This window comes from Rana temporaria, chromosome 1, assembly GCF_905171775.1.
Source record: "Rana temporaria chromosome 1, aRanTem1.1, whole genome shotgun sequence".
NCBI lineage: Eukaryota > Metazoa > Chordata > Amphibia > Anura > Ranidae > Rana > Rana temporaria.
The window spans coordinates 213817634-213832004 of record NC_053489.1 but is presented as its reverse complement, the minus strand read 5'-3'; the positions used below and the strand labels follow the sequence as shown (position 1 = coordinate 213832004).

The window sequence follows — 14371 nt, the reverse complement described above, 5'->3', positions numbered from 1 at the left end:
AGCAAAATGTGCAGAACTGAGGATCATAATAACAAAAGTACATTTACGGTGATATCATTAATAGTTAACTAAAGCAGAAATCATTGCAAGCGTTCAAGGCAATCTGCCATATGAAGAGGACTTGTAACCTGAAAGCGTACAATGTTTTCCACCATAGTTAGTTATTAAAGGTAGACCCTTAAAGCAAACCTGCCATAAAAGCAATATGGGGGCTGCCTTGGCTGATGTGCTTCTGAAAATGCTAGTTTCCTGTTATAATGACCTACTGATTTCAATGCTTGTAGTCACAAACCGAGAACTAGCATGCAGATTAGGAAAACAGAAGTTTTTTTTATTAAAGTGTAACTTGACTATATATAAGCACCACAAACAGAAAATGCTATATAATAAATGTTTTAATATTCAAACTCACCCATCCAGCCATGTCTCCATGCCCTATTTTGTAGAATTTCTAGCTGTGGCTAACTTTTGTTAGGGCAGAGGATTCATGTAGCACTAACTTCTTGGAATCCATCTGCCCTTAGCTCAGGCATGCAGGCAGGAGGCTGTGCTTAGTTGAGAAACACCCTCCTTCTCTCCTCCAGATGAATAAAAAAAATCCATGGAGACTATTGGGATGTATGACATCATTTCGGCCTAGAACAGGAAGCAACTAAAGACATGTAAAAAAGGTCAATATATTATACCTTTGTATCTACCGTATATACTTGAGTATAAGCCAACCAGAATATAAGCCGAGGCACCTAATTTTACCACAATGAAATGGGAAAACGTATTGACTTGAGTATAAGCCTAGAGTGTCCATCTGCATGCCTCACTGTGCCTCACTTTGCCTCACTGTGTCCATGTGCATGCCTCACTGTGCCCATGCCTCACTGTGTCCATGTGCATGTCTCACTGTGTCCATGCCTCACTGTGTCCATGACTAGACTTACGTTTAACATGGGAGTCTAAGGAAGGGGTGCCCGACTTTGAAAAATCGCTGCTCCCCGGCCGGCCGATACCGGGTCCCCAAAGTTCGGGAGATTAGGCGCACAAAGGTGATTCGGGTATAAGCCGAGGGAGCATTGTCAGCACAAAAAAATGTGCTGAAAAACTCGGGTATATACTCGAGTATATACGGTAATTTCTAAAGTTAGCAGCATGAGGATTCAAAATAGTTCCACATTAAAGTGTATTACTAGGTAAAACAATTTTTTTGTTTTGGATAGTGTTGGATCATCTGTCATGTTCTTATTCCTTTCTGTGACTCCACTGGGGGGGATTAACCCTACTATTTGTACTGGACTATTGTCATCTACAAAGTAAGTGAAATTACACCTACAACCACCTTCACTTTGCGAGAATTTGGGAACCTCCTGTTGTGTCTTTGGGACAGGAGGCGTTTGGAAATTTCCTCAAGAAAACTGCATAAAATAAACTGCCAGGCATTCTAACCCTTTTCTACTATACCTACTGTACATCTTAAAAAAGGTAAGCTTTCATTTTAAGAGACCACATGTTAGCCAGACAACTGGAATTTTCAGAAGTTATAGCTTTAGCAATAAGTAACTTTTTATTTTCTCTCTGATATGAAAAAAATACTGCACAATCTAATAATTCTCAAATATGCATAAAATACATCAAATCAAACCAAAATATTAGTACTTATGTGTCTAATACATATATAAGTGAACCATACAAATCAAACCAAAATATTAGTACTCGTGTACTATAAAAATATAGGAGTCCCTTTGAAAAAGTCATGATTGACGAAACGCGTCGGTGGCCAGATGTGGTCATCCTATTAGGTGGAACTAGAAGTCAGCCGTCTTGATATGGTACCTGAAGCCAAGGCTTATCCTTAAGGGGCAAACACGTGTACTGTATTTAAAAGGCAATTGCTTTTATATCCACTTATTCTGTAAGTGTCATTTTAACCCTGCTGCTTAATAAGTTTGACCGGTGTGATAATATATTGCTCAATGGGGGCTATTTCTGTTTCCTTGAGCTGACTGGTGATATATGGTGCATGTAACAGGAGATAATATTGGGGTGACGAGGAGTACTGGCACTATTTCTAGGGTAAGGCCAGGCCCGGATTTCCCACAAGGCCACTGAGGCCAGGCCTTGGGGCGGCGGGGCTCCAAGGGGCAGCAGTGGCATGGAGTCCCCCGACGCCCGGAACATACAGTTAAGGGCGGTAAGTTATGGGGGAATCTGCTCGCTCGTTAACAAGTGATTGCGGCGATGTCGCCGAAATACTTGTAAAATATGTGCTCCCGTCCGTCCTCCCCCCCACCCCACATACCTCTCTCTGCTGGCTCTATCTTCGGGACTCCATCCTCCCCCGGCCACTGAGTCTGTCTCCTGTACCTGCTGCTGATGTACACAGTGAGAGGGGAGAGTTGTGCTCTTCCCTTCTCAGCTGTGACAGGAGTTCTAGCACAGTGCTAGGACTCCTGTTTTGGAGGTGACATGGTCAATAAAGAGAACATATCGCCTCCAATTGCTATCACACAGGAAATAGTTTTCTTCTGTGTGATAGCAAAAAAGTTAAGTGAAAAAAAATTGATAAAAAAATAAAATAATAAGAAATAATAATTAAATTAATAAAAAAAAAAGTAAAGAATAAGAAAAATAATAAGAAAATTATACAAAAATTCAAAAAAGTAAGCGACAAGCTACAAATAATAAAAAAAAATGATAGAAAAGTAAAAAAACAAACAAAACATATTTGAACTAACCTTGCCGCCATTCTCCATTGATTTTGTGATTTGGGGGGGGGGGGGTTCGGTTGGCGGAGAGGGGGTGCATTGAGGAACCTGGCCTTGGGGCGGCAGGGAGAGCAAATCCGGCCCTGGGTAAGGCGCAGATAGACCTCACATTGCAGTGGGTCAATATCCTCAGGTAAGTAGTTTGTTTGGAAAGTGGCAGAGCACTTGTTTCTGGTGGTGATCACTTATTCATAACTTTAATAATAATAATCTGGCAATTGTTACGATTAATGAATATTTGATATTCACAGAAGAAGACATTTTGGGACATTTGAATTAAATATTGGGACACAATATATATATATTATATATATATATATATATATATATATTACACATACATACATACCGTACATATACCAGGAAAGTGCAGTCAGGGGAGGCAGGTGAGACAGAGCCTGCCATGAACATAACAAAAACGTTCAAGGGCCGTAGGAGTAGGTAGCCAAAGTCCTCCCCCACCACTGGTTATAATTTTGGTCTCCTAGCACCTATGGTTTCGGAGATACAGGGCTCCATGCACAGCCTGTCAGAAGCTACATACAGCGTGGCCAGTTTAAATACATGTTGGCACTTCTTGTCAGAGGCACTGAGCTCAATGGACAGCTTGGAGCCTTGGACCAATGGTAAAGCACCTTTGGTCCAGGCTGTCCAATAAAAATGCTTCAGTGGAGGCACTAATCTTACTGCAGTGTCATAGAAGGGGGCATGACACATGCTCCTTTTCAGCCCAGCCCTCTTAACTACAAGAAAAAACATGAGTTTATGGGTATAAGGTTTACCCAAAATCCCATGTTTTTCTCCCACTGATAAGAGGGAGAATCTGCTGCTGCTGAAAAGATACTTTTTAAATCAAGCTAAATAATATATTACAATGTTATACAGTATGTTATAACATAATAATTCATTATTTATCTATTTACTGTGAAATTACTGTTTTGAAGTTATAACGTCAAACTTCAGTAATTTGTCTGTTAGGCCAGCTGCTTGAGTACAGTTTTTTAAAATATAGTAAATTACCTTAAAAACAATATACAATGCCTTGAAAAAGTATTCATACCCCTTGAAATGTTACACATTTTGTTATGTTACAATCAAAAACGTAAATGTATGTGATAGACCAACACAAAGTGGCACATAATTGTGAAGTGGAAGGAAAATTATAGTTTTCCTTTTTTTTTTTTTTTTTACAAATAAATATGTGAAAAGTGTGGTGTGCATTTGTATTCAGCCCCCCTCAGTCAGTACTTTGTAGAACCCCCTTTCACTGCAATTAAAGCTGCCCCAAGATTGCCCTGTATTTGGCTCCATCCATCTTCCTATCAACTGACCCACTTCCCTGTCCCTGCTGAAGGGAAGCATCCCCACAACACGATGCTGCCACCACCATGTTTCACAGTGGGGATGGTGTGTTCAGGGCGATGTGCAGCGTTAGTTTTCCACCACACAGCATTTTGCTTTAGACCAAATAGTTTAATTTTGGTCTCATCTGACCCCAGAGCACCTTCTTCCATATGTTTACTGTTTTTCCCACATGGCTTCTCGCAAACTGCAAATGGGACTTCTTATGTCTTTCTTTTAACAATGGCTTTTTTCTTGCCAACCTTTTTTTTCCTAAAGGCCAGATTTGTGGAGTGCACAACTTAGTTGTTCTTTGGACAGATTCTCCCACCTGAGTTGTGAATCTCTGCAGTTCCTCCAGAGTTACCATGGGCCTCTTGGCTGCTTCTCTGATTAATGCTCTCCTTGCCGGGCCTGTCAGTTTAGGTGGACGGCCATGTCTTAGTAGGTTTGCAATTGTGCCATATTCTTTCCATTTTCTGATGATGGCTTGAACAGTGAGATGTTCAAAGCATGGGCTATTTTGTTATAACCTAACCCTGCTTTAAACTTCTCCACAACTTTATCCCTGACCTGTCTGGTTTGTTCCTTGGCCTTCATGCTGCGGTTTGCTCACTAAGGTTCTTTAACAAACCTCTGAGGGCTTCACAGAACAGCTGTATTTATACTGAGATTAAATTACACACAGGTGGACTCTATTTACTAATTAGGAGACTTCTGAAGGCAATTGGTTCCACTAGATTTTATTTAGGGGTATCGGAGTAAAGGGGGCTGAATACAAATGCACGCCACACTTTTCACATATTTATTTGTAAAACATTTGAAAACCATTTATCATTTTCCTTCCACTTCCCAATAAAATACATTTACGTTTTGGTTGTAACATGACAAAATGTGGAACATTTCAAAGGGGATGAATACTTTTTCAAGGCACTGTATAATAATTATTTATATAATAATTACTTATGGTAATTAACCACTTGCCACCCAGGCCAATTCTGACACTTCTCTCCTACATGTAAAAATCTTAATTTTTTTTGCTAGAAAATTACTCAGAACCCCCAAACATTACATCTTAAAGGGACAGCGTTGGTATGTATTTTTGGTGAATGAGAATAAGTAGTAGAACTAGCAGAACTGCATAATGAGAATCAAATACGTAATTGTGAATGTATGTAACCAGTGTGTATCTAGCGCTGATACTAGCCAGTACCTCAAGAGCCACTGACCTCACCGCACGTCCCTGCTGTATACAGACTCTCCTTGTTTAATGACTTACCTGTTTAACGACCACTCTGACTTACGACCAGCTCTTGCTCTACTTTTTGGACACTGCACATCTTTGTATTGTACAGTACGAGCCGGTTCACACAGGGGCGACTTGGGATCCGTCTTGAAGTCGCCCCAAGTCACGCGACATGAATGAGAGCCGTCTTAATGTACACTACTGAAGACGCTCCAACTTCAGAAAAGGTTCCTGTAGTACTTCAATCTGGCTTCTAGGCAACTTGTACCAATTGATTTCAATGGAAGAGGCCTCCAAGTCGGATCCCCTTCGTCTTAACTGAAGCAACTTTCCAGGAAGTAAAAATAGTTTTCGCTGCAAACCCCTCCCTCCCACAGAGCTGATTACTCTTTGATTGGCCACTGGCAAAGTCCCCTGTCCTGGAGGCGACTTCAAGTCGCTCCAAGTCTCCCTATGGTTCACGATCAAGTCGCGCTGAGGTTGCCTCGCAAAGGTTTAGGTTTTTGTGTTCTGTACTTAATTAAAACAACGTTATTGAGTTGGAGTTTTGTGTTTAGACCTTTTTAGACCCCTTTTTTTAGAATACAGTATTAATTTCTTGTGGCTCCTCATTTAACGACCTGGTCACTGGAACAGAACCTGGTCGTTAAGTGACGAGATCCTTTATATATAAAGTTTCATATATATATTTATGTATATGCTTATGGTTCACTTATGTATGAATTAGACACCAGTATTAATTTTGGGAGCGAATTTCGTTTTAAACTTAGGATTGTTTTTGCAATTGTTTTAGTTTTAGTCGTATTTAGTCGACTAAATCTCCAGTACATTTTAGTTGACTAAATCCCATTTTAGTCATCTAAAATAGATTGGGTGTAATGAAATTGTAATGCATTTCTCTACAATTTCCAAACTCATTATATACTGCTGGAGTAAAAAATCCAATATGTTATTATTTATGGTATTTATGGTATTGAGGTATGAACATGCACTACAGACCAGTGTTAATTTTGAAGTAAATTTTTAATTTAGTTTTAGTCTTATGCCTCGTACACACGACCAGTTTTCCCAATGGGAAAACTGCCATGACAGCGTTTGGCCAAAAAAACTGTCCGTGTATATGCTCCATGGCAGTTTTCCTGACAGGCAAATCGCTGAGAATCGCGGCAGGAAAAATGAGAACATGTTCTCTTTTTTCCTGCTGCGATTCACGGCGGTCTTTTTCCCGGCAGTTTTCCTATGGGAAACACTGCAGTGGAGCATACACATGGCCGGGATTCCCGACCAAAGCTCTTACCACAGTTTTCCCGTTGGGAAAACCTCTGGTGTGTACACGGGGAAAGTGACCGAGCATGCTCTCAGGTTTTCCCCCCGGGATTCCCGACAGACTTTTTAACGCCGGGAATCTCGATTGTGTGTACGGGCATTAGTCTTTTGACTAAAATGCCATTTTAGTTTTAGTCGTATTTTAGTCATCTCAATTGTTTTAGTCGCATTTCAGTAGACTAAAATAGTATTCATTTAATTGACCTAAATGTTTTAGGCAATGAAATTAACACTGTTAAGCCTGGTACACATGATCGGATTTTCCGTGGACAAAGCGTAGAACTTTTGTCGGAAGGGTGTTGGCCGTGAACTTGTCTTGCATACAAACGGCAAAGAATTGTTGCCCAACAAATAGTAAACTACGTTTTTTTTCAGCTCTTTAACGTGGCCTTTGGGCAACTTCTGCCAATGTTGTGTTATGGTCAGCATTGCTTCTGAGCATGTGTGTTTGTACTCTGGTGTTTTGTCCGAAGGACTTCTGTACACATGATCGGATAATCCGACAATACACATTTGTTGTCGGAAATGTATTTATTTTTTTAACAAGAAAATTGTTGGAAAATTTGAAAGCATGCTATCCAATATTTGTTGGCGGAAAATCTGACAACAATTGTCCGATGGAGCATACAAACGGTTGGATTTTCCGACAACAGCCTGCCATCACACAATTTCCGTCGGATCATGTGTATAGCCTCTATAGACACATGAGTACTATTATTTTGGTTTGATTTGATGTATATTATGCATATTTGAGTATAATTAGTTGCGGAGTGTTTTTTTTAAAGATTTTTAATTGGTGTGGGAACGCACAACAGTAGCTGCTGCAACCAGATTGTATATATTTAAATTTGCACAGACCGTTTTACACACTTGGATTTTTTTTGTTTTTGTTTTCATTTCTTTAGATTCTCTTATGACACATTTCCTTATGCATTACTCAGTTTGGTCTATGACAGTCTGATAAAAAGGAAGTGTCAACCTGCTAATCAGAGAGCTGGTCTGCATCCGCTAGTAAAAATAACGTTTTAGAGAGAAGTATAATATGTTTCGAAGGAAACCATGCATCTTTATAGTAATGAGAAACCCTGTCTGTGTGTATATTTGTGGGAAACGAGGTGTGTGAGCGGGACTGGTAGAGACAATGTCAACCAAGAGAGGGAGGGAGTAGAAAGGAGGAGGAGGAGGAGAGACACACTCACACAGCAGTTTGGGGAAAGCAAAGCAGAGGGGACAGCAGAACAGCCAAGTGCATGGGACTGATCACTACAGAGCGGAGCTGTCACATTGTCTGGGAAAGAAAGCAAGCTATAACTAGCAGGTGAGACACTGCTTGTTATTTCAAAGCAAACCTACCATCGCAAGGGTCTGGAAATATTGCTTAGGTACACCCTTTTTTTTTTTTTAAATAGAAAATGCTTTTCTAGAAGATTAACTTTTTATTATAATAATACAGGATTTATATAGCGCCAACAGTTTGCACAACGCTTTACAAAATAAAGGGAGACTGTACATTTACAATACAATGACAAGACAAGGTTAGGTTGATTAAAAAAAAAAAAATCTCTTAGATACCTAATGTCACATGGGCATGGTCAGCGCAGAAGGATTGTGTTACTGTAGTTTAATGAATAATAGATGCTTGTTTATAAGATAATAGATAATTATATTTCATATATAGATAGATAGATAGATGGATATATATATATATAGATAGATAACTGTGTATATATATATATATATATATATATATATATATATATATATATATATAGATCTATAAATATAAATATATATATATATATATATATATATATATATATATATATATATATATATATATATATAGATAACTGTGTGTATATCTATCTATCTATCTATCTATCTATATATAGATATCTATATATACATAGATATCTATATATAGATATAGATATCTATATATATATTTTTTTTTTTAAGTATGATGATGTGTTGATATCTGAATAAAAAATAAATAAACAAAGTATTGTAGAAAAAAAAAGCAGTGTTCTAGATAAGGAAAATCGTTGAATTTTCTCAAGCAAAAATTAAATACAGACGTATGAGCTAAATGTTGTAGTAGCGGCGACTGTTGTAGGAGGTGTACGTTACATATATAATGTTGGTTTTCTCCAATATAGAAATACATTTCTATAGCGTCTAAGCTGATGTAGGCGGAATATACCTTACTCTACACACCTTTTTACCAAACTGGCAATTTGTTTCAAACAGGCGTTGAGGAATAAAGTAAAAGTGCGAGAGACTTGCGTTGCTAAGGCAGCATTGTCCTCCAGGCATTCAAATGCATGGACCTATAGCGCCTAATTATAACTGACACGCTGCTGGTTATGTGCAGGTAGGTGGATGACTGGCTTTAAGTGTTCTGCACAATGAGATTCCATGGAGAGGTATACTTACTGGCAGCAAACTGTGTTTAGATATGGAAATCGTTTGCTTGTTTAGGATAATGCATTGCTTTGAATAGATCTGCATTCATGTATGTTTGTGTTTAGTATACGTCGGTGGGGTGACTTAGGGTTGGGTGTGTCGGTGGGGACAGGGCTGTGTGTACAGACAAGTGTTTTGGTGCATGCTCTTTGCTTACTCATAGCGTATCTGTGTTGTGCACCTGTCACAGAACTGGGGGCGTTTGATTGCTGCTGTGAGCTGATAAACTATGGCCAAGTCTAGAAGGAATGTGAACGCAGAAAAACACAAGTCTGTCACTTCTCGCCCTCTGTCACCGCTCCTACATGCAACCTCTGGCGCTTAATCAATACCTTCAAGTGACTAGAATTGACAGCTGCAACTACAGTAGTATGAAACCAATGCTAATATGCCTCATACTTGTGCAGATTGCAGACTGCAAAGCCTTGCATGTGTAAGATCTTCTTGGGTACATATTAGAAGGCTTCATCTAGATTTCTGGTCCTTCATCAGGACCAATAATTCATATAATTCTTCTATGTAAATCATGTTAGATAGTAGGTAAAGCTGGCCATACATCTTTGAAAAATGTTTAGAATGTGCGTTTGATTTTCTAATAGTGAATGTGGTCAAATTGACATTGACTTTTTACTATAATGACAAAAAAAAAAGCAGGGTGGAAAATGTTTCACAAAGAAAATTCTAACAGTGGATGTGTTTTTTTTTGTTTGGGAAATTCCATTATTTACAAAATGAAATATTAAAAGTAATCTACTTTTTGAACTACCTTTGAATGAAATTCCCCAAGTCAATGTCGAATGTACTGGTGAGATTTTGTTTCCTACGAATGTTTGTACAAAAGTCTACCAGTGAATGACCAGCTTTCCTGTAGGTTGAGGTCAATTTTGGTGACATTGTACGCAAGTCATTGATTGTTTATCTCTGTGGCAGGAGCTGAGAGGCAGTTTACACATGAAGATGGACAGCTTGAGAATATTAAATGGAGGAATACCCGAGTAGTGTGAAGATTTCCATTCCTGAATCAATGAAGGGAGCATTTTACAAGACATGTGATATACCACTTAAAGGGCACGCTACGGCAGCAACGACCAATGAGGCACCATCACTCTTTTACCCCATGTCATCACAATGTTAAAGGAGGGGAGCGAGACATACACAGAGGACACCATTTATATAGTCCTAGAAGTGTTCATTGCCATCTTGGCTATTCTTGGCAACGTGTTGGTGTGCTGGGCCGTGTACATTAACAGTAACCTTCAAAACGCAACCAATTATTTTGTGGTATCCTTGGCTGCGGCAGATATTGCGGTGGGTGTCCTTGCCATCCCATTTGCTATCTCAATAAGCACTGGATTTTGCACCACCTTTCATGCCTGCCTCTTCATTGCCTGCTTTGTTCTGGTCTTGACACAGAGCTCCATCTTCAGCCTCCTCGCCATTGCTTGTGACCGCTACATTGCTATCCGCATCCCACTCAGGTGAGTGATTACACATATATTTGTCATTCTGATCAGAGCCTGAGTAACATTGTTTTTTTATATGTGGAGGCATCGCTTGCTGACTTGGTGCCTTTTCAGCTATTGACATCCCAATCAATGACAATGGGACATTCACAATGCTAATTTCTGAATTTGAATTACTAGAGTATCTTGGGGTACTGTCCACACTGCTAAATTGTGTGTGTATGTTTATATATACACTATATTACCAAAAGTATTGGGATGCCTGCCTTTACATGCACATGAACTTTAATGGCGTCTTAGTGCGTAGGGTTCAATATTGAGTTGGCCCACCCTTTGCAGGTAAAAGCAGCTTCAATTCTTCTGGGAAGGCTGTCCACAAGGTTTAGGAGTGTGTCTATCAGAATGTTTGACCATTCTTTCAGAAGCAGATTTGTGAGGTCAGGCACTGATGTGGATGGGAAGGCCTGGCTTGCAGTCTCCGCTCTAATTCATCCCAAAGTTTTCTATCGGGTTGAGGTCAGGACAGTCAAGTTCCTACACCCCACACTCGCTCATCCATGTCTTTATGAACCATGCTTTGAGCACTGATACAAATCATTTGGTGGAAAGGGGATTATGGTGTGGGGGTGTTTTTCAGGGGTTGGGCTTAGCCCCTTAGTTCCAGTGAAGGGAACTCTTAAGGCCTCAGCATACCAAGACATTTTGTACAATTTCATGCTCCCAACTTGGTGGGAACGGTTAGGGGATGGCCCCTTCCTGTTCCAATATGACTGTGCACCAGTGCACAAAGTAAGGTCCATAAAGACACGGATGAGCGAGTTTGGGGTGGAGGAACTTGACTGGCCTGCGCAGAGTCCTCACCTCAACCCGATAGAACACCTTTAGGATGAATTAAAGTGGAGACTGTGAGACAGTCCTTCTCGTCCTTCTCGCCTGACCTCACTAATGTACTTCTGGATGAATGGTCAAACGATCCCATAGATACACTCCAACCTTGTGGACAGGCTTCCCAGAAGAGTTGAAGCTGTTATAGGGGGGGCCAACTCAATATAGAACCCTACAGACTGAGACTGGGATGCAATTAAAGTTCATGTGCGTGTAAAGGCAAGCGTCCCAATAGTTTTGGTAATATAGTGTATATATATGCCTTAAGAAAGCCGACAGTGACTCTCTGAAACCAGGATGCAATAATGTCATTATATTCACCCAAGGAAGCCCCTTGAGTGCCTACAATACTTGCTGCTACATTATTTGCACCAAGAAATGTTTTGGATAGAGGGCTCATACCAGTATATACCAGGGGTCTCCAAGCTTTTCAAACAAAGGGCCTCTTTATTGTCCTTCTGACAAGGAGGGCAAGATTGTGGCCTGCAGGGGCAGAAAATGTCACGGGGCCCTGCATCAGTGAGAATAAATGGCCTTGGGGTTGGTGGTCAATAGGAGGAGTATTTCCCTTATTAGTAGGAGCAATCATTGGTATCGGTGGAAGATTGTTGGTGTCAGTGGGAGGAATAGTGCCATATATCAGTGGAAGGAATTGTGCCCCAAGGGCTGCATAAAGGCTAGCAAATGGCCACATCTAGCCCTTGGGCTGCAGTTTGGAGAGCCCTGGTATATACAGACACTTTTTTCAGGAAATTGTTTTGGAACTTGGGAGCTCCAGATTTTTTGCAGATAGCACCCTGGTGGCAATCGAACCTAGACACCCAGGACTGCCAAGCCCAAGTGCCAAATGCCATATGTGTTACCTGATAGTGACCCTTCGCCAAGTGCCATATGTGTTACCTGATAGTGACCCTTCCTAAATCAAAAATGGAGTCCCCACTCCCTGTCAGACATAAGATTTATCTGGGAAAAAGACAAAAGAGGTGGAGAAGGGGAAATATCCCATCCATTTTTTAACACAGGTCTCCCCCAAACATCTCATGCAGTTTATGCAAACGTTTTATACTGATCTACATTTCATGTTTCAGTTACCAATGTGTAAACCCTCAAAACCAATAGATTGTAGCTGCTCTTTATTTGAAATTTGTATTGCTCATCACCACACCTTCCCTTTGTCCAATATCAAATCTTCTGTGCTATTTATATAATATCTGTTATTGAACTGTATTTAAGTATACCACCTCTTAGCTGTGACCTAGGGTAGGGAAACTATTCTGGTTCGGCTACAAAGGCTATGAATGTATTTTTCAGTAGCACATGGAGCTCATTGCCCTGAAGAGATTATCCATCCCAAATCACCTTTCCAGATAGCTTACTCAGTCACAACTCACATGAAAGAAGATCTGGCGATGTTTATTCGTCGTATGATCCGTAGAATGCAAGTTACAACAGGTAAAAGAACGATTCTTCCATGCAGGTAGAAGAAACATACAGGTCACATGAATTACAGCATTAAAATGACTGATACAGAAAAGAGGGGGAGGAGACTGAGCAGCATGCAAACTAAGGAATGCCACAAGAGTCAAACTAGATAGGCATTAAAGAGACAGTACATAATAAAAATAATATCATGTAACATGACACTCCCCGCCTGAAATCTTTAGATTTCAAAGTCTATTACATATATAAAGATAAGTCCAACTTGAACCTGTAGGGGAAGAAACGTTAAAGGTAAAACTGGTGTGTAAACCATAGATACGAGATACCCGCAAACACAAGAAGGTATGCAGTAAATGAACAATGAAACATAACGTCCAAAAAACAGATGGCTTGAGTCCTGCAGTCTATCGTTTATAATCGTGGGACTTCAACAGTAGCACAGTCAATAGTGATAGTGATATTCTCCCCGCCATAGCGGGTATAGCCGGTACTCCTGCCTAAGTCACTCATTATGACTTCAGCTATTTCCACTGCTAGCACAGCTGCACAAAGTTCAAGTCTGGGTATGGTATGTGCGGGTTTTGGTGTTAGCTTTGTCTTGCCTAGAACAAAGTTGCAGTGTATGTCTCCATTAACTCCTGAGGTCTTCAAATAGGCCACTGCAGCTATAGCTTCAACTGATGCATCTGAGAAAATATGGATTTCCCTCTGGACAGCGGCTGAGATGGAGACTGGGGCATAGCAACGTGGAATTTGGAGCTGTTCTAATGTCTTCAGAGAACCTCTCCATTTCTCCCATCTTTGTTGTTTCTCAATAGGTAACGGAGTGTCCCAATCTGTTATCAGTAGTAAGCTGTCTTAATAACATCTTACCTTGGGTGGTGACTGGGGCTATAAATCCCAGTGGGTCGTAGATGCTGTTCACTACGGACAAGACTCCTCTCTTGGTGAAGGGTTTGTCACAGGTTGACACCTGGAAGGTGAATGTGTCTACTTTGATGTTCCACAGCAGACCTAGACTTCTCTGCATAGGGGGTGTGTCTGACCCAAGGTCAAGGTCTTTCACACTGGCAGCATAGTCCTCAGGGTGAAATGCATTCATTAGCTCTTGGCTGTTAGATATAATTTTGTGAAGTCTCAAGTTTGCTACAGCTAGCATCTCCTTTGTTCTGGTAAGAAGATTAATTGCTTCTTTAGCAGTAGGAAAGGATTTGAGCCCGTCATCTACGTAAAAGTTCCTTTCAACAAATTGACGAGCATCGGATCCATACTCAGCTTCTCCAAGCTGAGCTGTCTTTTTTAGTCCATAGATTGCTACAGCTGGGGAAGGGCTGTTCCCAAAGACATGTACCCTCATTCGGTAATCAATTACCTCTTTGTTGATGTCGTTGTCCTTGTGCCATAGAGACCTGAGGTAATTCCTGTTATCTTCCTTGACGATGAAGCAG

At 40.3% G+C, this 14371-nt stretch overlaps 1 protein-coding gene across 4 annotated transcripts in view; it reads left to right on the top strand.

Annotated features, from left to right (window-relative positions):
- Positions 1-14371, top strand: part of ADORA2A (adenosine A2a receptor) — a 66979-nt gene that overhangs the window by 34856 nt on the left and 17752 nt on the right. The window contains exons 1-3 of one of the 4 annotated variants that reach the window (XM_040349467.1): positions 7837-7987; positions 8920-9043; positions 10066-10613. In XM_040349467.1, the coding sequence (XP_040205401.1) occupies positions 10264-10613 (350 nt within the window). In that variant the 5' untranslated portion in view covers positions 7837-7987; positions 8920-9043; positions 10066-10263. Of the gene's footprint in view, positions 1-7836; positions 8052-8919; positions 9044-10065; positions 10614-14371 lie in introns of those variants that run through there. The other 3 variants (XM_040349450.1, XM_040349459.1, XM_040349476.1) reach the window with 3 other exon arrangements.